The following is a 22154-nucleotide window of genomic DNA, read 5'->3' as shown; positions in this document are numbered from 1 at the left end:
GATGCAAAAAGGGCTTGAGCATCAAGATCCTGAGGAAGGTGAATCTCAGGTTGGTGAACCAAAAGTATGCAGCCTCTTTTATCCTTAGATCGTTTATTGATTCTAGGTATGGGGTAAGAGACTGTGGGCCCAGATAAAGAACCCAAGCAATGAGCAACTGCCGAGAGGCAGAGAAACCAGCAGAGCTCTTGGCAGTCTCAAGGGGCATTAGAAGACAAAAATTAGACTGCAGTTTGTTAAGATATTAAATAGGAGGAAAGAGTGGAGAGTTTAGTCAAACACTCGGCCTGTTTATCCATTATTTTCTGAATTCTGAAACTGGGTGGAAAAGAAGTTTAAGAAGAAGAAAACCTCTGAATGAAAAAATGAATTTGGGGGGCAGTGTCTAGATACTGATAATATAAGGGTTAGAGCTGCAGAACTGCCATGGGGACAGATCCAGTGAATACTCTAGGCTCTCAACTGGAAAATCCCTAGAAGACTATATCTTGTGAGGGGGAAAATGAGGGCAAACCAGAGTTAGTCAGGAAAACTGCAACCCTTAATTTAGGTGGCTCAGGCCCTGATTTGGATTAAGTTGATTAATACCCACTCTGCCTAGTAGAGGAAACAGTGAACTCTCTGTGTAGGAAGTTATCATCCAGAGCCTCTATAATCTATCATACACAATGTCCAGCATTCAATCAAAAATTACCAGGCATACCAAGACAGTGGACCAAATGACCAGAAATGGGGCGGAGTGGGGGGAGACAATAAAAAGAGATCCACAGATAATCTAAATCATGGAGTTACCAGACAAAAACTTGTAAATAATTGATTCATTAGTTTAGGAAAAATATGGAGAAAACAAAAGCAAATTCCCCAGAGAATTAGAATCTATTAAAAATAAATGGATATTCTAGAACTGAAAAATACAAGAAATGAAATTAAGAACTTGATAGATAGGTTTAGCAGCAGAAGAGATAAATGAATTAGAAGGTAGATCAATAGAAAATAACTAGTCTGAAGCAGAAGGCGGGGGGCGGGGAGGGAGAAGGATGGAAAACAGAGTAAGAGACATATAAAACACAGTGAAAAGTTCTAATATCCAGGTTATTGGAGTCCCAGAAAGAGAGGAGACAGAAAATGGGACAGAAACAATATGTGAATTATGTCTGATAAATTTTCAAAACTGATCAAAGACATCAACTCACAAATTCAAGAAGCTCTATATCCCAAGCTGGAAAATGACAGAAATTCACACTACATAGATCATAGTAAGACTGAAAACCAAAACAAAGAAAAATTTTAAAAAGCAGACAGTAGAGAGGAGGTCGGGGAAAAATGACTTTCAAAAGAGCGAAAAAAGGACAAGACAGCTGAATTTTCAACAGAAATTGTGTAAGCCAGAAAATATGAAATTATATCTTTAAAGTGCTGAAAGAAAAAATCTTAGGTGTATTTAATAGAAGAGAGAATTAGTAAACTAGAAGTTATAAAAATTATCCCAAAATATAACATAGCTACTAAAATATGAAAGACAGGTTAGAGATAAGAATAGTATGATATAGTCTAATTTACATTTAACAAGAGTTCCAAAAGGAACACAAAATATTGAAAGAGAAAATGATTTAATAATTTTCCAAAACTGATTAAAGATATTATACAGATTCAAGAAGCCCAAAGACTCTCGAATAGGAAAAATGAAAACTAGCATGCCAGTAATTTTTCTGTTATTTCTCAGCTCTATGCTCGGCTCATCCTTCTACACTCTGCTGCTATACTAGAGTTGTAATTCTGTAAACTACATTTCCCAGATGCCCTTACCAGCTGGCTTCCTGTTAGGTTCTGCCAATGGAAAGCATTAGAGGGAAATTAGATGGTACTAGACAGGCAGCAGTTGCTCTAGACTCAGTGATATTTTCCATGAGGCACAGTTTTATATATTATGCCACTGAGAGGGGTTATTTTATTCCTGTAGCATAAGCCTATCCTACCCTAATAAAATACGCAAAAAGATTTTTTAAGTCAGCCCTTCTACCTCATACTATAATGCAAAAATAAAACCCAAGTGTATTAAAGAACATAAAGGAAAAAGACAAAACTATAATGCTTTTAGAAAATAATAAAGAAAATACCTTCATAATCTTTGCATATAGAAGAATTTCTTAAACAAGACATAAAAAACATAAATCAAAAAGGAAAAACTTGATAAATTTGACATAAAAATTAAGAACTGTTCATCAAGACAGAACTAAGAGTGAAAAGACAATCTAGAAAAAAGATGACATTTGTAAAACATATAACCAACAGACCTTGTGTCCATAATATATTAGAAATTCCTATGAATCAGTAAGAGAAAGACTTGAATAGGCAATTAAAGAAACAAAAACTAATAAACATACAAAAAAAGTATTTGATGTCATTAACAATCGTGTTAAAATAGATAATACCATATAAACCATATAAAATGCCGAAGTGTAACAATACCAAATATTGGAGAAGGTTGGGATCTCTCATTTACTCCTGCTGGGAATGTGCATAACCATTCCGTAATACATTATATGATAAGATTAAAGACTCGCTTACTAAGACTCAGCATTTCCACTTTTAGATATATATTCTACAGAGATGTGTGTTTATGTGCATCAAGATTCACATATAAAAACAACAGCATTACTCGTAATATACAAAGACTGAAACCAACTCAAATGTCTATCAGTAGTATATTGGCTATATTAAGGTATCGTCTCATCATATACATTAACAAAACAGTAAACTATACAAATTAAAACAAGCTATAGCTATAGAACGACATGTATTAATCTTAAAAATAACAGCTGAATGAAAGAAGCCAAACTCCCCACAAAATATACTCTGGCTCCATTTATAAAGAGTTCAAAAATCAGGGAAAACAAAATGACTACTTGTTTAGGGATAGAGACACAGATAGTAAAACTGCAAAGAAGAACCAAGGAATTACTACCACATATCATTAGACAGACAATGGTTACTGCCAAGGGACCAGGGTGGGTGGAGAGGGTGGGAGATGTGATCCAGGAGAGGCTCACAAGGGGCTCCTGGGTGTGGATTTGAAAATGATCTGCGTGCTGGTGACACAGGTGCTTGTGCTCACCTTCACAGTCTTTAAACTGTACATCTGAGTTTCACAATTCTGTGTGTATATCTCAAATTTTAAAATAGATTTCAAATTATAACAGCATCACAATCGTGAACATATTATGATCTCTAGGTTCTCTGGCAGGCAGAGAGAGACTATTTCCCTTACTTCCAGAAAGGACACTAAAGCTTGTAGGAGATATAAGTGTTAAAACCAGATCCAGTACTCAAGGTCAGGGTTTTGCCACTGAAGTTACCCAGCTTCTACCTCTATAGATGCATAGGAAATGGTGAATTGGTAAAAGCTCCCCCATCTTAAAAAAAATACTCCAAATAAGGCTCTTTAAGGCTTCTGGCAGGGACATTTTATTTTTTGGTTAAAGCCACATTAATAGAAATGCCATAAAAACAAACATGTAAACAAGGTATCAGAACTTTGGTTCATTGAAACATCTCACACCTAAAACATCTGAGGTACAAAGGCACCTTGCTAGGTGCTAGACAGCCCGACTCTGCTACAGTAGCTCTGACCTGAGATGGCACAGGCTGACCAGAGAGGCTGGGACCAAGGTCACCAACGACCCTCCCCTGTCCACTCTCTCTGCTCCAGACAAACATTCACTACTCCAAAGACCTGCCTGACAGGGGCTGGAACATAGAAAGGTGTCTGTCACGTTGAACTTGAAGACAAAAGGCTGGGGGGCCAGGAAGAGGAAGGGCAGAAAAGGATGTCAGTCAACTTCTGTTGATCCACACGGCCTCAAGAACTCCTGTCCTCGTTCATGGAACCACTTATTGGAGACTGTGAACAGACAGAAAGTATGTTACAATCCTGTTGTTTATTTCAGCGCCCAAAATTAATGGCTCCTTCAGGATGGATCTCGCACTGGGCCCTGAGAATCAGATGTGAGTACAACATGGTCTCAGGCCTCAAGTTGCTCAGGAGCTTGTGAGGAAGACAGATAATTGTATAAGTCTGCCAGTGACACAAGAGAGACATGTATAAGGCTGCCATGGAAACAGAGTCAAAGGGCATCTAATCATGTGGAGGAAGGGGAACTCCCAGACCTGGGATATGAAGTTGAATAGGAGTTGTCCAGGAAAGAAGATAGACCACGATGGCTTCTATGCCAAGGGGGTCCAGGAAACGGGAAAAGGGCGAGAAAGACATCAAGGTATGAACCACCCTGGTGTGTTAAGAACCCCAAGAAGCTTGATATTACTAGACTGTGGCAGGTGGGAACTGAGAGGTAGGAGATGAGGATGAGGAAGCCTGTCAGGATTGTGGAGGGCCTGGACATCAACTTTGGGAGCTGTGGGCCAGCAGATCCAATCTGTGTGCTGTGGGTAACGAAGAGGCAGAGCTGGTGCTAGCACTGTCTGTCACCTCAAGTTATATCTCAGATGCACATGAATCACCATTTCATTTCTCAACATAGACTCTTGCACAATGAATAAAACAAACTTATTCTAATGCACTACTGAAATCATAGAGCTTTTTAAATATAATTTTAAAATACGCATACTTCATTGAAAAATCTCAAACCGTCTACAAAGCTTATAATGATAAACAGCAATCTCCTTACCTACCCATTCCCACCACTAATCCCCAGAAGATATTCAACTTCTTTAGTTGATTCTTCTGATATTTATCCTTATTTTTCTAAATAACATGCTTATAATGCTATTTTTTACTTCCAATTTTGGAATTCTTTTAGCCCTAAAATATATACTTATTCCTTCCTGTCTTCCTAGTAGAGTTAAATCACAAGTTTTAGTTAAATTCATATTAAGTGTTTACACTATGTCATATAAACACTGCTCACACATGAGCTACCTAATAGATTATACTTACATTTCTTCTCTTGTACAATTTCTTCTTTTCCCTAAAGTCAGCAATTGCCTCGATTTTCTTTTTTATTTGCTTAATTTTCTTTAAACCTATCACTATTTATCCCTAAAACTCCCCAGGAGTGCTACAAACTCATCTCTTTGTGATCACTTCCTGTTACATCCCAGTTCAAGCCTCTCCACAGCTCACTCACCACAGCTGCTTCCAGAAGGAGGCTCAAGCTTCAGCCTCTGTGGTTTTGTCCCTGTCTCAAATCTCATCTCTTGGCTCCTGTTCCACAGGCCTCCCATTATTCAGGTGACAAAGGCAGCCAGTCCTCATACCTATGATGCTGGTTTTAGCCTGTGCCTTGTTCCATTTGGGCCTTGCTTGCTTAGGACACCTGTTCCCCCCTGATTCCAGCACTCCCTCAGAACCCCTGCCAGAGTCCACTCGTCTGGGGAGCCATCCGGGACCTCTGATGCTTCTGCTAGTCTTCCTTGGGGCTTCTTCAGCTCTCTTGGCATCTCTGAGAGTGATCCCAAATGGTTGTCTTGGCACATAACCAGCTGAGTGGACAGCTACATGGCTAGATGGGACTACCAGTTAGCAAGAGAAAAAAAAATTTTAAAAGGAAAATCTTGGTTTTGTGAAAATCTGGCAGCAGTTGTCTCCTAGCTCAGAGCTTAAAGCCAGCCACTAAAGCCCAGACTTAGGCCACCAAGGCCAACACCACACATTAAGCCACTCACCCCACTTGCAGCCCACAAGCACGGGGCAGGCCGCATGTCTTGTTCTGTAGTCACCTTCTCCACTCCTCAGGAGGTTGTACCAGAATACTGCTGTGCCCTGGGAAAAGAGATGGCCTGTCAAACCACATCCTTAGAGACTGGGCTCGAGAACCTGACTCCAAGCACCACAAAGCCCCTCCCTGAGCAGAAACGCCCTCACTTTCCTGTGTACAGGGGGAGAGGGCTCTGGGACTCCAGTGATAAAGAAGTTCCCCAGAAAGCACCTACCCTTCAAGGCATGGTAGATGTCTGGAAACCTAGCTGCTCTTAAAGAGACCTCCCTACCCACCCCTTTTCCCCAGATAGAAGCTGAAGTCACGAGGTCAGAGTTCAGGCAGGAAGGGACTAAGGCCCCTCCCAGTAAGTTAAGCAGGCTAAGGAATGGGAATGGGGGACCCGAAGCCCTGCTTCAGCATGACCCACAAGAACCAGAACTTACCTTCTTAGGCCAGATTGCAGCCCCCAGATCAGGAAAGACAGTAGCACCACCAGCTTCTACATCGCTCATCTGGGAACACAAGGCATAAAGCTTGGCCCTTCTACCCAAGGCTCTCAGAGCAACTGAGCCACAGAGGACATGACAAGGTGTGCAGATCACCCTCCTCTGAGCATAAACAGCACTGCTTGGAGGCTCAGATCCATAGCCAGCTCTTCAGCCCAGAAAGGCTCTTCCCATGCCCTGCCCCTCCCTAAATCCTGCTTAATCTGTGTGATTCGCCAAAAGTCTCCATGCCATGGGCACTCAAGAGCTGTAGGCCTGCAGGAGACCTACATCCCAGCTGTCCTCAGATGAGAACAATCTTGAGTCTGTACTCTGAGATGTCTGCCAACCCCTGACCCATTGTACCCCATCTAGTCTGGGTCTCGCCTAGGCCACTATGCCCATGAGCTCCCTGGTTCTAATAACTTGCTGCTCTAGTGAGACCTTCACCCTCCCAGAGCAGTGCCTTCCCCAGGTAGGGCACTGTCTCTCCAGAGGCCCTGCTCTCTCCCGTGGTGAGGTCTCAAAATAAACAGAAGTTCCATGGAAGCAAGGCTGCATTCATGCCCACAGAGTGTGCCGCAACTCATGCCCAAAGCACCACTTCTTTCTCGTCTGGCTCTCTCACTTCAAGTATTTTGCCTATAATGTAATAATATTTGGAGCTAATAAATATTTCCACAGGACACATACCAGACAGACTGAAGGGCACTTGACAGACATGGAAAATGAGTAAGATGAAAACTCTTCATGGCCACTGCCCTGGGGATCAAATCCAAACTCTTTTCTAGAACCCGAAGGCCCTGTCAGTCTCACCAGCCTCTCTCTTTAGCCACTCTCAATTCATGCACTGCCTCTGAGCCACCAGTCTTTTCTATTTTTCCAACATCCCACGCTCCTTCCTGCTTCCAGGTCTCTACACACTTTCCAAGTTCCACCAGCTAATTTCCACCCAATCTTCAAGTCTCAATATTGACACGTTACTTCCCAAGGGAGGCCTTCTCTGAACCCCAAGCCTGAGCTACTTCATCAAAGCACTTGTCACCATGGTAACTAAACAATTACCTCTCTTACATTTAAGCCTCTCATATTAGACCATAAGCCTTACAAGAGAGTCCCACTCACCAGCATGTTCATGACAGTCCCCAGCACATAAAAACCACACAATAAAATGTAAATGAGAGACCAAGGGAAAAAATGGACAATGGCTTCTGTCTCTAAGTTTCTTGACAGTTTTTTGCCTCTTTCTAGCTGGCTCTCTCGGCAGAGGGGAGCGGAAACTGTTCTTCATGAGAGAGGTAAACCCGACGGCCTGTGGCTGGAACACAAGCAGCAGGTGGGAGGCAGGCCACCGGGTCTGGGGAAACAAAGGCATGTTTCATCTAAGAGAACCTCATGGCTGCCTCCTAACTTTGCTGCCAAGGAGGGAACCTACCAGGGCACCTACGCCACAAGTCCAGCCTAACACTGGGCCCCTAAAAAAGGAACCAGGGACAGGAAAGCCCTGGAAGGTAGGGGGAGTCCGCAGATGAAAACAGAGGCTAAGTCTCTTCTCCAGCCAAAAAGGATGCTGAGGGCCTGAAGAACCCAGCCGCTGAGCAATGCTGGTGGTATCAGCCCTGATAGGCGTGGGTGGATATAAGAGAGCATTCTAGACCTAGGCTCCCCTGAAGGCCCACACACTGCACACGTCATACTCACGTAGTTTAAGAACGTGGCCACACGATTCCCCGTCCCTAAATGCTTGAAAACATCTTGCTCATCGTTCTATAAAATTAAGTGAGAGTAAACAGGCGGGCCTGGACCCTATACTTACATAGTTAAGAAACGTCGCTAACCTATTCCCTTCCGTTTTGAGGCCGCTGTCAAAAGGTCGCTGCAACAAACAACAACTTTCACCCAAGTTTGCAACTGATTTCACCCACCACCCACAGGATTGGGACCAAAAGATTCAGAAAAGGTCACAAGTGTGTGATACATACATCAGCCTGGACCATGGGCCAAGGCTGCCAAGTAAACCCTGCCAGGGCAGAAACATGGTAAAGGGGGCAGGGACAGCTTTCACGGAGACCTAGTGAGGTCCTCTGCTTTAGAGTCAGGGCAAAGAATGACAGAGTTGGGTGGGAAGAACACACCCCCACATCACAGGGAAAACAGCCAGGCTGCCTTGGGCTGTGATTCCAGATTTGGGCTTCTCCAGTAACAACGAGTTGGCTCTCGTTAGGCAGGGGAGCCTGGCGTGGAGGCTGAAGTGCTTCTAGAAGCTCCAGCCTTCTCAAACCAGCTGGGGCAGGGCCCTTTAAAAGCACTGGTGGTTTGGGCCTTACCCTAGAGAAGTCAAAATGTGGCTCGTACTGTCCTCCCATTCCGTAATTAGCAACCTGGTGGGAAAGAGCAGTGGTGGAGCTTGTCAGCAGCATGAACAACCATGAGGCAGCCCGTCTCTCAAGGGGTACTATCTCCTTGAGAGGTAACCAGAACAACATAAACCCCCAAACAAGAACCCCCAAGACTAGCCTCGTTAAGGTGGAGAGTAACTACGCCCCGTCAGCACAGGTAAACACTGCAAACAGCTCTAGAGCTAGAGGAAGAGTAAGGCTGCAGCACAAATGTGGCTTCCCAAACAGAACACGATGGGCCACTCAGCCCTTTGGAGACACTCAGATGGCAGTAGGGGGAGCCCCTGAGGCAGGCTCTCTTTGTTTGGGAGATAATGAAACTAATCCAGAGGAAAGCCAATAACAAATTCAAGGCTGGGAATTTTTTTTTTTTAAATGCTAGTTTGGGAGCTACTCAGTCCCGGGCACTGCTCCTGCCTATCATGGTGTCCCAGTAGCTGTTCCTGGTCAGGCTGGGCAGGGCTAACATGTCCCCCACAGTGGCCCACTGCATGGAGTACTTCTGCATCCAAGTGAAGCAGCAGGACATGGGCAGCCAGCTACAGGGTGGCCAAGAACTGCTACTCTACCTCACCATCCCCAGCAGAGGTCTGGGCCTAAAACATGACCTGAGCCACCTCAGCTACAGCAGCTACCTGGTATCATTAATTGGATTAGAAAATTGTAAATGCCTTTGTGAAGTTTATCAGCACAATATAAGCCCTAAGTTACAATGGTTATTTTAGCTTTAGTAGACAGAGAGACAAAGTTCAAGATGAAGTGCAGGATCTGATATAAAAGCTGGTTGATCAAGTGGCACCACCAATGTCCATCTGGGAAACCCTAAAAACCTTTGAGGCTCAGCTATTAGTCCTCAGAAAATTGGTAGTTTTCATATATCCTTTTTGGCCACTCCAACAGTCAGGTGAGGGCAAAACTGGCAATGATAGAGGCCCTTAGACATGAGGGAGGGAAAGGCAGCGTGGGCTTTACAAGAGAGGAAATCTTCATGTTGGAACACAAACAATATTTGTCTAACGTGACAAAGTGCAGAATTTGGGCAGCATGATTTTCAGTCTCCACAAAAATTAAAATTTTGATATGAAGACTCAGTGGATGAAAACGGCTGTCATCTACTGCTTCAGCCTTCAAGATTCCCACGCCAAAAAGAGGGGGAAATCCTATCGATGGTGCAGGAGGCTGGTTCAGCATGTGGCCCAATGGCTGGAAGTATATCTAGGAAGGAAAGTGCTAGAGAAGTTGATGAAGTGACAGTACAAATGTTTTTGCTTTGGATCCACTCTAGTTGAGAACTTCAAGAAAATTTTAAACATGACTGTGATTAGTATGCCACTGCACTCAGGAAAATTCAATCACTACTTATTGTTGGAGCTGCAAAGCACAGCTGCATTTTCCAACACCTCCACTTGTTGGATGTAGTACTTACACTGTCACATGCCAGGGAGCAAAAGAAGCTGCATTGCTCTAGCTGGCTCATCTTTTAACAGCTGGAGAATTGCATTTGATCATGGTACTGAAGCTACTGTACCTACATTATTTAATACTGTCCCCAAATAGTTCAAGTGTCATAGAAACTTCTGGATTTGCAGCAATCAGATTCATTGTATGGGCAAACTCCAGTCTCCAGACTCACATCTTTAATAACAAGGAACTGGACATCAAAACTGATTGCTGTGAGGAGGTATTCATTTGAATCTTTAGGTTTGTTGCTACAAAAGTAGAAGAGTCGGTTATTTGAAAGACATGGTTTTTTGTGATGCTGAGATCAAAGTGAAAGCAAAAAAAATGGTTAGAAATTACTTTTTTGGTGAGGCTGAGACATCGATTCAGAAGCGTCTTCAATCTTAGAAAATTCTAGCAGTGCAGCTTCTCTTCTTCTATCTGGCCCTCATCCAAGTCACAAGAAAACCTCAATTTCCCTTTCTTTTTCTAAATGACCTATAGCAAACACTTTGGCTGAACAAACTGAACTATAGCTGAACGAGTGTCAACAGGTAGCATCAACAGAGGTCCAGAAGAACCAGTTCCTTTCCAGAAGCCTGCAGCGTTCTTACAGGGACCATGGTGTGCAGGCTGTTGCAGGTGCCTAGGCATTTATCATGCTGCATGCAGTCTGTGTGGAATGGCACTTAGAGACACGTACTGAAGCCCAGGTGCCTGTCCCCGCAACCATTCAGGATCAACATTTGCAACACTGCTGGATGGCAAAGGAAATGCCAGGGCAGCTTCAAGAAAAAGAAACAAACAAAAACGGTGTCTCAGCTCCTTGGAAGTAGTCTGGACTTTCCAAAAGAGCCTTGGAAAGGCTCCCCCAGGATTGCTGGCATTCAGGTCCCCAACATCCTTTGAGATAGAATATGATGAAAGGTCAGAGGAGATAAAGCCACAGTTGTGGCAGAAAAGCCAATCCAAACATGAAGGTGCTGTCTTCTGGGGCTATGTGTCATATAGGTTATAGAGGGTGCAGCCAGAAGGTCAGCCAGGAAAGCAGCAGGGGCACAGGTCCCATTCAGTCTTCTAAGCCCTTTGATCCAGGGTATATATGAAATCAGCCAATCAAGCAGAATGTCATCCTCGATCAGGACGATGAGACTCCTACCTTCAGCTCTGATGCACAGGAAGCAGTGGCAGGTATCCTAACAACAACCAAAAAAAACCTGCTCCAGGAAGATATGAAGCACAACAATGCCAACAGGGATGTACCTAGTCCACCGAAAGCCCTTACTGCTCTTGAAATGGAGGTGTTCTCACACAGAAGAAAGAAATGGGAGATGTGGCAGAAATCCTTTATCAGTGTGCTTGTCTGCAGAACTTACTTAAAAATTAGGCTGAACAATTCACTAAGTTGAAGTGAACTAAAAAGGTTACATAAAGTTTTCACAAGACTGTTTATGAGGTAATCGGCATGTTTATAAAAACTGTGGCAGACTTCACAGAAATCTATAAAGATGACTTTCAAATTTGGCTTTCTGATAGAGAGAGAGAGGGGAGGGGGGAGAGAGAGAGAGAGAATACACAGAAACTCTGGCCAGTTACAAGAGGCCAGAAAAAAGCCAGCGAAATTTCTCAGGCAATGTCCCAGCCCTCAGTTTACAACAGAACCCAGAAGTTCTGATGTTCAGCAAGAATCATGGCCATTGCTGACTTGAACCCAAAAGACCAAAGATTCATTATTAGGAGCTTCACCCAAAACTTCAGCTGCGTATATCTTCACAATCACCTTTAAAATGGGCAGGAAGCTAGGGGTCCACAGCGGGTGTTTTGAAAAGAAGCTTCCACCTTCACCAGACAACTGGTCCAGGACTCTCACTTCTACCAGCATGTCACAGAATACTTTACCTTCAAGGGCATTTGACAAGGATAAACCATGACCTCTGAAGATATTTATAGCTCTCTTAGAGGTGTCCCTGGAACAACTCAGGATGTCAGCTTCTGTAGTCAAAAATATAGGAATAGGCCTGCTGTACCCACCACTGACCCTAGCTCCTAGTATGACACCTGGGCACACAGACAATACTTAGTCAATATTTGTTGAATGCTAACTGCCGAATGCCGGCAGGCATGTTAATCCTGGCTTCCCAGTGTGAGGCTGCTCCATGTTCACAGCATTGTGCTATCATACAGTTTGTTGGGCAAGCGTCCCTAGGCCTGGCCCTGGGCAGACCAGCCAGCCAGAAATACTCCTTTCCTCCTATTCCCAGAGTCCCAAGGACCACCATACCTGCAACAATTCTGCAGTCTTTACTGTCAGCCCTGTGATGTGCTGCATCCGACGATTCACTCGAGCCACAACAGGATCATCGTCCTCCTCCAGCCAGGAGCTAAGCCAAAGTTAAAGGGAGAGAGGCGGGGAAGGCAGGCTTAGTTGAGGCCTTGCACTCTCTCCCCAGAGTCAGGGCCAGCACTAACAGGCAGCACAGGGTGAGTGCTCGAAGTGGGGGAGGTGCTAGCAGGTAAGACAGGCAAAGCCACATCTCCCTTGGGAGTCTAGGGTAGCAACTGGGAGGCCCTGGAGTTGGGGCTTGAGCAGTCACCCCGCCACCATCACCTTTGCTAACCTTTTGGAAACCCTGTAGCTGGCAACAGTGAGGACGCCTGTCTTGGGATCACGAACAGTGGCTCGTGCAAGCTGGAAGGCAGGAAGAGAGGGCAGACTTATCCTTCTTTGCCTTGGGTGTTTTCCTGGAGAGACTGGGACCAGATTTGCCAGTCAGGCCAATGGGGGAAGAAGCTTTGCAGGCAGTGGCCCTAGCCAAGGTCCCAGGATCCTGCAAGCCAGGCCAGGGCAGTAGTCTGAGGCTTCTATATTCTTGCTCTGTTGTCAGACTCTGGCCACTGAACCACTTGGTCACTGCCCACCCCTGCTCCCACCCGAGCCATTCTATCTGCAGAATTATGCCTATGGAGTCTGCTCTGTCTATCCACCCATCTTCCTGGACAGCCTCCTTTCTCACCAGGCCCACCCCTGCCTGAGCACAGCCTCCACTTGGCTGCTTCCGCCACATTCAGACTGTGCCACCATGCCCGAGCCTCAATTGCATGCTCCTTTCAACTTGGTCAAGTCCACCGAGCTTCTGAACCTCAGCAGACTCCTCTGCCAAGAAACCTGCCCATATACTCTGCTGCTGCTTCAGCTCACACTGGGCTCTTGCTGCTACCGGAGCAAACTCAGGAGGCAGTTTCTACTCCTTTAGGAGACTCGCAAGGTCAGGTGATAGAATCAAGAAAAGACTCGACAAGTCAAAATAAGTGAACTGCTGCCTGTAAGCCATCCACTCCACATACACACTTCACATACACAGACACCTCTCACTTACCTCATCTCCTCCAGTCCCCACAGACAGAGGCAGTGATACTACCAAGAAGGACCTGCTGCCCAGAGCCAGCCCCCAGTGCTTCATCTATAGACCGTCCTAATGACCTCATGTGGGTGGGACCATAGACCCAGATATGCCCACCCAAGAGCACTTCCTCTTAATTTCAATAATTTAATGAGTGCCTACTATGTGCCCAGCACTATGCTGGATGACCAAGACATACAACTCAGTCAAGTGGGGAGGGCAGAAACTAGCTAGGTAATTGCCACACAGCATGGGAAGAGCTGGAAGCGGGGTAAGCTTGTTGTCTGTAGGAGCTCAGTGTGTGGGGTCAAGAATGGTTTCCTGCAGAAAGGGCAACATAGCTGAGACTTGAAGGGTAAGTAGGAGTTAGCCAAGCGGGGAGCATTACAGGAAGAAGGAAAGAACAGCAATGCAAAGAACAAAGAACAGCAATCCCACACCCAGGATGAAGATGGGTGTGGCACTGACTGGATTTGAAGTTAAAGCTAAGGGAAGAGGCTGAAGAGGTAAGTGGGGTCTGGGCCTGGATGTGATGCTGTAGCCAATGAGAAACAGAAAAGGCTTTACACAGGGGAAGGATACTCACAATCTCATGTAAGAAGGGTCCCTGTAGATGCCTCACGGAAAGTTGGCTAAGGAAGGACCAGAGTGGGAACAAGGAGGCCAGTGAGGAGGTCAAGGCAGAAGTCAGAGCAAGAGGTGATGGTGGCCTGGGCCGGGGTGGCAGAAGGAATGGAGAGGATTAAATGGACCAGAAGGCTGGTCAGGAGGCGAGATCGGCCAACCTGGACACTGCTGCTGCAGCACGTTCTGGGAAGATGGCCAGTGTACCCAGGACAGAGGGCTTTCCTGAGAGCTCCTGTCTATGGCTTCTCCCCGATGACAACTACAGCCGCAGCCAGACCCCGTCCAAGCATCTGAGCCTCACTGCTGGCCTGATGCCTACCAGGAAGTTCTGGGCAGCTGAGCTCTGCTCTCAGAGACAGACAGGGCTATTTTGAAAACAGACTGGGGACTCACAGGCAGCTGCCAAGCATTCCCCACAGGCCAAGCTAAGCTCGTCGGCCCTACTTCAAAGCCAGCATAGCATCTGTCCCTCACAGACTCCGGAAAGGAGAGGTCGGCTTGTAATGGCCAACATGTTTGTCTCTTCACATGGCTTCTATTCAAAGACAAGTTTTCCCAACCCTCCCCACCACAGCCTCTGCCACACACATGCATGCCACACATGCAACATGCCCTATGAATAGTTTCTACACATACCTCCCACACCACACACACCCCACACTGCACACACACACACACACACATGGGGGAGGCAGGATAAAGGAGAAGGGAGAAGAAAGAAAAGAAAGAGGAAGGAAGAAGAAGAAGGAGAGGAGAGGGAGGGAGGGGAGGAGGAAGAAAAGAAAAATTGATTTCAGTGCCTGGGTCTGAGGGACAAAGGAGGAATCTCTGAGGGACAAGGAAGGAGATTCTGGCACAATAGTGCCTCTCTCACATGGCAACCAGGAAAGTAGTTTTCTTCCCAGGAGGGCTCTGGAGCTGATCCAGGGAGTGCAAAGGGCTGGGTCCTGGTCCCCATTCCCTACACATACTGGCTAGACCCTCCCTCAGCCACATCGATGGTACAGCAACTGACTCTAGGCACTAGATGTCCTAGTACCTCGAGCCAAGGTCATTCCAAGATGAGGTCCGGGGACCAGGACAGGAACCTACTTTATGTCTCTTCATGAGCACCGGCCTCCTGGCCACTACAATCCTATTAGGAGCAGAGCAATAGAGGTTCCAACTAAATCCTCCCTCCTAATCACCAGTGATAGGATGTCGAATGGGAACAAATCTTTCATGAGCTAGAATCAAAACAACTTTATAACCTGAAGGCATATATACAAAACCAACAGCCAACTGGATACTTAGCAGTGAAATACCACAGGAATTTCTAGCTAATTCAGGAACAAGACAAGGATGCCTCTTGTATCAACGCTCTGCAAGTTATGGGTAGTTCAATAAGACAGTAAAAACAGAGGCACTATTAACCATTAACAAGGAGAAGACAACATTTTTCTTATTTGAAGGTGATAATACTATCTGAACAACCCAAGAGAATCAGCTAAAAACCAAAAGAGGAATGAGTGGGCTCAATGACTAGCTGTGACCTACACAAGTCTCAGTTTCCTCATGCATAAGATGAAGATAATGACAGAGCCTGCTTAACAGATGTACTAGCTAAGCTCATCACCAACAGGTCTTGTCACGCTTAAAAACTCAGTAAACATTAGCTATACCTATGAAATATACTTCTTTAATCGACAGTTTAGCCTATTGTAGTAAACTAACATAATGTAACCAGTAAAAACATAATGACGAAGAAACAAAGTGAAGTTACAGTAACAAAAAACTATGTAGGAATAAACTTAACAAGAAATGTGCAGAGTGTTGTGCAGACAATTTTAAAAGAAATCAATAAATGGAGACGCCAAAGGGCTCTTGGATGAGAAGACTCAATACTGTAAAGATGGTCATTATGCTCTAAGCCATCACTTTTCCCAGTCCTAATCAGGGGCTCCACAGGACCCAGCTTAGCAGCACCTTATAGCAAACTTCCTATCTGCCCACACAAACCAGCCACCCACCAGGTGAGCTGACACTTACTGTGGGCCTGCCCTGCTCCCACTGTGCCCTTCTATCGTGGCACCTGGCCATCCACATTGGTTCCTCAATTTTCTCCCCCACTGGACCCATAAGGGTCAAACTGAGTCTGCAGCACCTCAGTATCCCAACAGCAAACTCATGCTAGACACTGGCCAAGATAGGAAAGCAACTAACTGTCCCATAGTACCAGGCATGAGTGACTCTAGAAGGGCCTGCAGAGACACCTACTTTGGGTTTCGCAATCTCCTTGATCCTGTTGATCTCCTCATCAGACATGACATCGTAGTACCTGACGATGTGTGGGCTGTCCCATTCGTCCTCCTCTTTGAAGGGGGCGATGAGCAGCTGTGGTGTCCTGTTGCCATGGTGGTACCTGCAGAAAAGCCTTTTCTGCCTCCGGGGTGTCTGGGGAGCACAGAGCAACAGGGCAAATGAGTCCTAACCCTCTGTCCCAGTGGCTGGCTGCAGACATCAGTCTCACACCCCATCCAGCGGCTGCTCCCTCCCACTTCTCCAAAGCTCCTCAGCTGGACGGGCATAAAATGACACCCCACAAGTCATGCAATGTTTCTTCTTTTGCAAGAATACCTCATGTCCTGTAGCAGAGGGTAACCCTGACCCCTTCCACAGGGGTGTGGGTGGCTCTGAAGGGCTGGGACAAGGAAGAAGCCTTTCCAGGAGGAAGGGCCAATGGGAGCCAAGCAAATAGGCACAGAAAAGCAGACTCACATCTGCGCGTCCTTGAGGAAGCACTGGATCCCAGGACTCCCCAAGGCCAGTGATACCCAACGCCAAACTCCAGCAATTGTCCTGTCTTCACTACAGATGGAACTACAGACCACAATGTCCCCTGGGGCTTGAGGCATGTCTACGCCCACGGTTTTCTTCTCAACAGTAACCCAAGCAGAAGCTGGGCATATTGGAGTGGGGAGGGGAGCTCAGGAATAAGTTTGAGGATTGAAACTCTACCTGGGCCATGAGGGGAGACCATTTCCTGCCTTAATCCTCAAAGAACACCCATGTGTCAACCTCTGCAGATGCTACAAAGAACTAGGGAAGATGCTGACGAACAACCTACAGATAGAGGAACATCCTCCCCAAATCTGCCTATCCAGGGCCAGAGTCTAGGTCCACAGCCTGGGCCCCTGCCTCGCCACGTGTCTCACCAGTTTGACACCCTCCCCGCGACAGAGGCTCTCGTAGACATCCCTCTCGGGCAGGTAGTCCATAGGCCTCTCATAGATGCCTTCCTGGGTTGCCAGCTCAGCTTCCGTCTGATTTGATACCATTTTGTCTCTTTCTTCCTCCAACAACCGTTCAAAGTATCGCAGATTCCCTCCAGCTCGTTCATGGCTTGGGTCTAGAAAAAGCAAAGAACAAAAAGGAAAAGGAAACCACAAACATCTGTTAGGTCGTTTAGAGAAATTATTCTATAAGCGGTTTTCTCTCCTAGCAGCCCACTTGCATGCAGCATTCTGTCTTCAACAGCGCCCAAAGAGGGTTTGCTAGTCAGAGCAGAAAAGCCAGTTCCTGCTCTGGTCAGAGATGAGAAAGGAGCAAAAAAGCGGGAGACCCTTAGCTGGCCACCAAGGGGGCTGTCCTCTCAGGCCTCTCTTGAGGTCCCAAGTCCAGAGAAGCAGTCCAGAGTCCCGCCTCCTCCTCCTGGCTTGTGTGCCAGTTACATCCATTCCCCAGAGTACATCCACCACTAGTGACCACAGCACATGCTGGCCGCGGCTAGAAGGCCAGCTGAAATATCAGGAGAAAGAGCAGTCATGTGACACCGCCACAGCTTCACCCTGTGGGTCTTATAGCTTGAAGGAGCAAGCTTGGCAGGATTACTGTGCCCCTCCTCAGATAAGTAAACTGAGGTCTAAAATGCTGAAGAGATTTAGGTGAGGGTTATACAGAACAGGAATCCAGGTGTCCTGACTCCCTGTCTGAGGCTCTTACCAACAGAATCGCTCTTGCAGGAACCTCATACATAGCTGACATCAGGCTCACGAAAAACAGCAGCACAAGAAAGTCTTTGCTGGTCTATGAAATTCCAGACTGTGATAGTCTCGTATATTAGTAAGAGGGGAACAGATGGCTTTTAAAGACGCAGAGCTTTTAATCTTCTTCAGTCCAACCATACAAGACATAAACCAATGCCATAGTGAGTCCCACTAGTTAGACCTCAGGCATCTAACCAAAGCATCAGGTCACTGTCACTGCAGCAACTCTAAAGTACAGCTTGCCTCTCGAGCTGCTTCTGATTCAGTGAAGGCTCCACCCTGCATAGCTGCAAAGGCACTACTGCACTGGATTCCTATTTTAAAAGGGAACATGTAGGGCCATAGGTGTCACAGGCCTGAGTGCAACTAGGCAAGGACTAAGGCCAGAAATGAGGTGGGTAAGGAGCTCCCTGGTAGCCAGACTGGACCTGAAAGGTACTGGTCACTGGCCAGACTGGCTCAGTCCCAGGAGAATGGCCAGGCAGTAGCCACAAGAGTGACCAACCAGTTCTCCTGCCAGCTGCCCATACCCATCTGACCTTCCCCGAGAACCTCCTTACCAAGGGAGAGCAGGCGACGAGTGAGCTCCAGGGCACGGTGCAGGTCACCCAACTGGAAGACGGCATAGCTCAGGTAGTCCAGCACCTGAGCCTTGGTTGTGATGGCCTCCTCCCCAGCATCAAGCTGCTTCAGCACCTGTTCCATCCACAGCACCGTGTGGTAATAGTCCCCTTCATTGTACGCCAAGCGGCCCATCCCAAAGCAGTCGTCCGCACTCATCACTGCCTGGTACTTGGTTCCTGCAGCAGAAGAAGCCAACAGTCAGGCTCCTAAGAGCCTCTGGGTCAGGGGGAGAGATGCCCACATCAACGGAGCTGTGCAGTGGGAAAGGGGCATCATCCCAGCAAGGCCCCACAGGGTTTCGGACCACACACCTCAAAGGGCCACTGATACAGTGAGCACAGCCAGGCTAGCCCTGCCATGGGCTGGGGGGCTGTGGCCAAACTCCTAGCCTCAGACTCCCCTTCTCCCAAGTGGGAAGGGCCTTTATTACAGAGGAGTTCAGGAAGCCCACCCAGAAGTAGTGTTTGGGGGAGTATGAAGGTCCTGGGCAGCTGGCCATGAGAGAATGAAGGGTAGAAAAATCAGCTGAACATAAAACACAGAACTTAGATGGCATCCAAAGCATGGATGAGGATAATCACTCCCAGGAAGAATATGAGGAAAGAGTAGTGAATGTGGCTGAGGCCAGAGCCCTAGGGAGCACCTACACAAAAAGGACCGAGAAAGAATGACACTGAGAAGGATATAAGGGGTAGGAGAAACAGAGGGAGCAGGAGTCATGTGACAGATGCCAAGGGAGGCCAAGAGCCAAGACTGCAGAGCCAGCTTTGGCCGTTAGGTGGCAGATACTTTGCTGAACATCAATTCAGCAGGTCCTGTGACCATGAAGACAGTTTCAAGTCAAGAAGGCGATGTGGTGTGTTAGCTTTAGGGAGACGCAGAGTTTAGGGTGGGGGCAAGGTGGGAGTGTTCCTCAGAGAATAGTGAGAAAACAGGTCCTATGGAGACTAAAGAAGGGCTGTGAACCTCCCTGGAAAGCAAGGGAGTCTCCCCACAATCATTAACAACGATCAGAGCATGGCTGACAGGAAAGAGCTGCTCAGAGTAGGCTCCTTACGCTTGATATTCAAGATGGGGCTGTGCCCAGAGTGAAACCCCTGCTGCAGTGGGTTAGCTGCTTCAGAGACCAGAGTTTGCTTGCCCTGGCGGCTCAGGAACAAAGTGCGATAGAAAGCTGGGGACAGTAAATACGAGGTGGAATTAGTAAGCAGGCCAAAAGTTAGGGGTTTCCTTGAGCCCCTGTCCACTCTCCATGTGTCTCCTATGGGTCTGCAGGCCCAGGAGCCCATACCGATGGAGGCAGTATTATACAGCTGAACAAGTTGGGGCTCTGGGTCTGGGTAGGCCTCGCTATGGCACCCACCAGCTATGTGACTATGGACAAGTTACTTAACCTCTCTGAATCTTAGTCCTCTTATCTCTAAAGAGAGATAATACCATCAATTTTAGAGGACTTGTACCAAGAATTCAATGAGATGACATATGAATATGTCTCCTATGATCCCTAGAAGGCTAATAATCATAGCTATTACTGACATGTCTCATAAATGCCAAGAATGTCACAAATAGCTCCCAGACACTCAGCATCCACCTCAGAAGCCAACTTGAATATCTAACCCCTGCAAAATGCTCCCTGGAGAGAGCTTCCTGGAGAGTGGCAGCTGAGTGCTGAAGGGCAATCAGACATGGAACCCAGCTGACGTGGGTAAAGGTATTCCTGCAGAGGATGTGGGGTAAACAAAGCAGCTGAGTGGTGGGGAAGCTTAATACAATGTGCACGCGGGACTGCAAAGACCACACACAGGAGGAATTTAGGTTTGGCCCTGAAACAGGTAAGCACTGTGATCAGGAACTCACACAGATAAATGCTTAAGACCACATGAAGAATGATTTTTCGGGGTGATCTGGAGGTACACAACAAGTCACAATGATATTTCAATAATCCAGTTCAGAAAAAAGTGACCATGAGGCTGGAGTCGGGGCCACCAAGTACAGAAGACATTAGGGAGGTAGAATCCACAGGCCTTAGGACTCTGGCTTGGGCAGCCAGTGGATGGAGGTGTTTTCTGCTGAGATAAGGGGTAAGGAAGGAGGGTAGGCTGCTTAAAAAGGGATGAGGATTTCAGTCTGGGACTTGTGAATTTTGAGGAGCCCATGGAACATCCAAGTAGAGATGTCCCACAGGCTCTTGCCTACACTGGCTGGAAGCTCAAGAACGAGCCTTGACAGGGAACACAGATCTGGATATCATCCATGTACAGGTGATACCTCAAGTAACAGAAATGGCTGGGTTCGCCTGTAGAAGGTGTGTAGTGACAACATGAGGTAGGGGTGGAGTCCTAGGGAGTAGCTCCCCTCTCTCTCTACCCCTCACTCCCCCTCCAGGATACACATGGGTCTGTTAACTATATGTGAAATGCCTGGGAGTGGCTCCCTCCTCCCACCAACCCTTCTCACAGCTATACAGTGAACAGATCTTGCAGGTGCCCTGAGCTGTCATCTCTCCCTGGCCTCAGGAACAATGTGGGATAAGAAGCTGCCCTAGTTGGTTTAAGACCTGACTGAGGCAGAAATAAAGAGAGGAGTCTATTGGCTCACAGACTTCTCAGTACTGGGGCTCCAGGCCTTGACCAGTCAACAAAAGAGTCTCTTTCTCCCTCACACCATGATTCCCTCTGCTTGTGCCTTCTCCAGGGTTCCCTTGGGTGAGGTGGCATCCAGGGTCTAATAGGGTCTAATTGAATTCCTGGGTTTACTGGCCTCCCCCAAACCCAATGTATCTTCTTAGAAACACACTGGAAAGGGGCCTGCGGGGAGCAGGGGAAGGAGGGTGCTGAGACGGAGAGAGAGAGGGAGTATGACCATAAAGGCCAAAAGAGAAGCAGCCGAGATCAGCGTCCCAGAATTCAAAGGAGGGGAGAATATCAGAAAGAAAGGGGCAATCAGCTGCAGACAAGTTAACAAGCATTAGCCTGAAACCTGTCCTCTAGCTTTACCGGCTAAGTGGCCACTGGTGAACTTGTATTGGCAGGACTGGTGAAGGAGGGGAGAAGCCAGAATTTATGTGTTCAGGAGGTCATGGGAACCAAGGAAGTGGAGAAAGAGTATAGATGACTCTTTCCAGCAGCCTCATCAAGAGGGAGAAGAGACTGATCAGCAGCAGACACTCAAAAGGGCCTTGGATCCTGAGGGAGGGGTTTGTAAGATGAGCGAGAACAGAGCCCGTGTAAGCTCAGGGGTAGAGCCCAGAGAAGTAAACACAGAAGGAACGGTGCAGAGACTGTACTTAAGGGCACATGGGACATGGGGCAGTGAGTCAAGAGATCAGCCTTAGGCAAGAAGAAATCAGAGGGTGGGGAAGCAGGTCTGGATGCAGATCTGAGTGGTGCTCTCAGGGCAGAGGCCGAGAGAGTCCTGAGCAGCAGCCTCAGCTTTC

The 22154-nt window shown here is 46.9% G+C and overlaps 1 protein-coding gene across 9 annotated transcripts in view; it reads right to left on the bottom strand.

Annotated features, from left to right (window-relative positions):
- Positions 1-3433: 3433 nt before the first annotated feature.
- The window catches only part of P4HA2 (prolyl 4-hydroxylase subunit alpha 2), a 31674-nt gene continuing 12953 nt past the window's right edge, over positions 3434-22154 (bottom strand). For 4 of the 9 annotated variants that reach the window (XM_039879965.1, XM_039879966.1, XM_039879970.1 and 1 more), the window contains 10 exons: positions 18655-18894; positions 17264-17457; positions 16326-16502; positions 12660-12730; positions 12323-12422; positions 8530-8583; positions 7904-7969; positions 6161-6229; positions 5683-5779; positions 3434-3901 (listed from right to left, as the gene is read on the bottom strand). In XM_039879965.1, coding sequence (XP_039735899.1) covers positions 3831-3901; positions 5683-5779; positions 6161-6229; positions 7904-7969; positions 8530-8583; positions 12323-12422; positions 12660-12730; positions 16326-16502; positions 17264-17457; positions 18655-18894 — 1139 coding nt within the window. In that variant the 3' untranslated portion in view covers positions 3434-3830. Of the gene's footprint in view, positions 3902-5682; positions 5780-6160; positions 6230-7903; positions 7970-8018; positions 8079-8529; positions 8584-12322; positions 12423-12659; positions 12731-16325; positions 16503-17263; positions 17458-18654; positions 18895-22154 lie in introns of all 9 variants that reach the window. The other 5 variants (XM_039879967.1, XM_039879968.1, XM_039879971.1 and 2 more) reach the window with 3 other exon arrangements.

This window comes from Pteropus medius, unplaced genomic scaffold (genome assembly GCF_902729225.1).
Source record: "Pteropus medius unplaced genomic scaffold, Ma_sr-lr_union100, whole genome shotgun sequence".
Lineage (NCBI taxonomy): Eukaryota > Metazoa > Chordata > Mammalia > Chiroptera > Pteropodidae > Pteropus > Pteropus medius.
The sequence above is the reverse complement of the archived record's forward strand: the minus strand, read 5'-3'. Positions and strand labels throughout refer to the sequence as shown.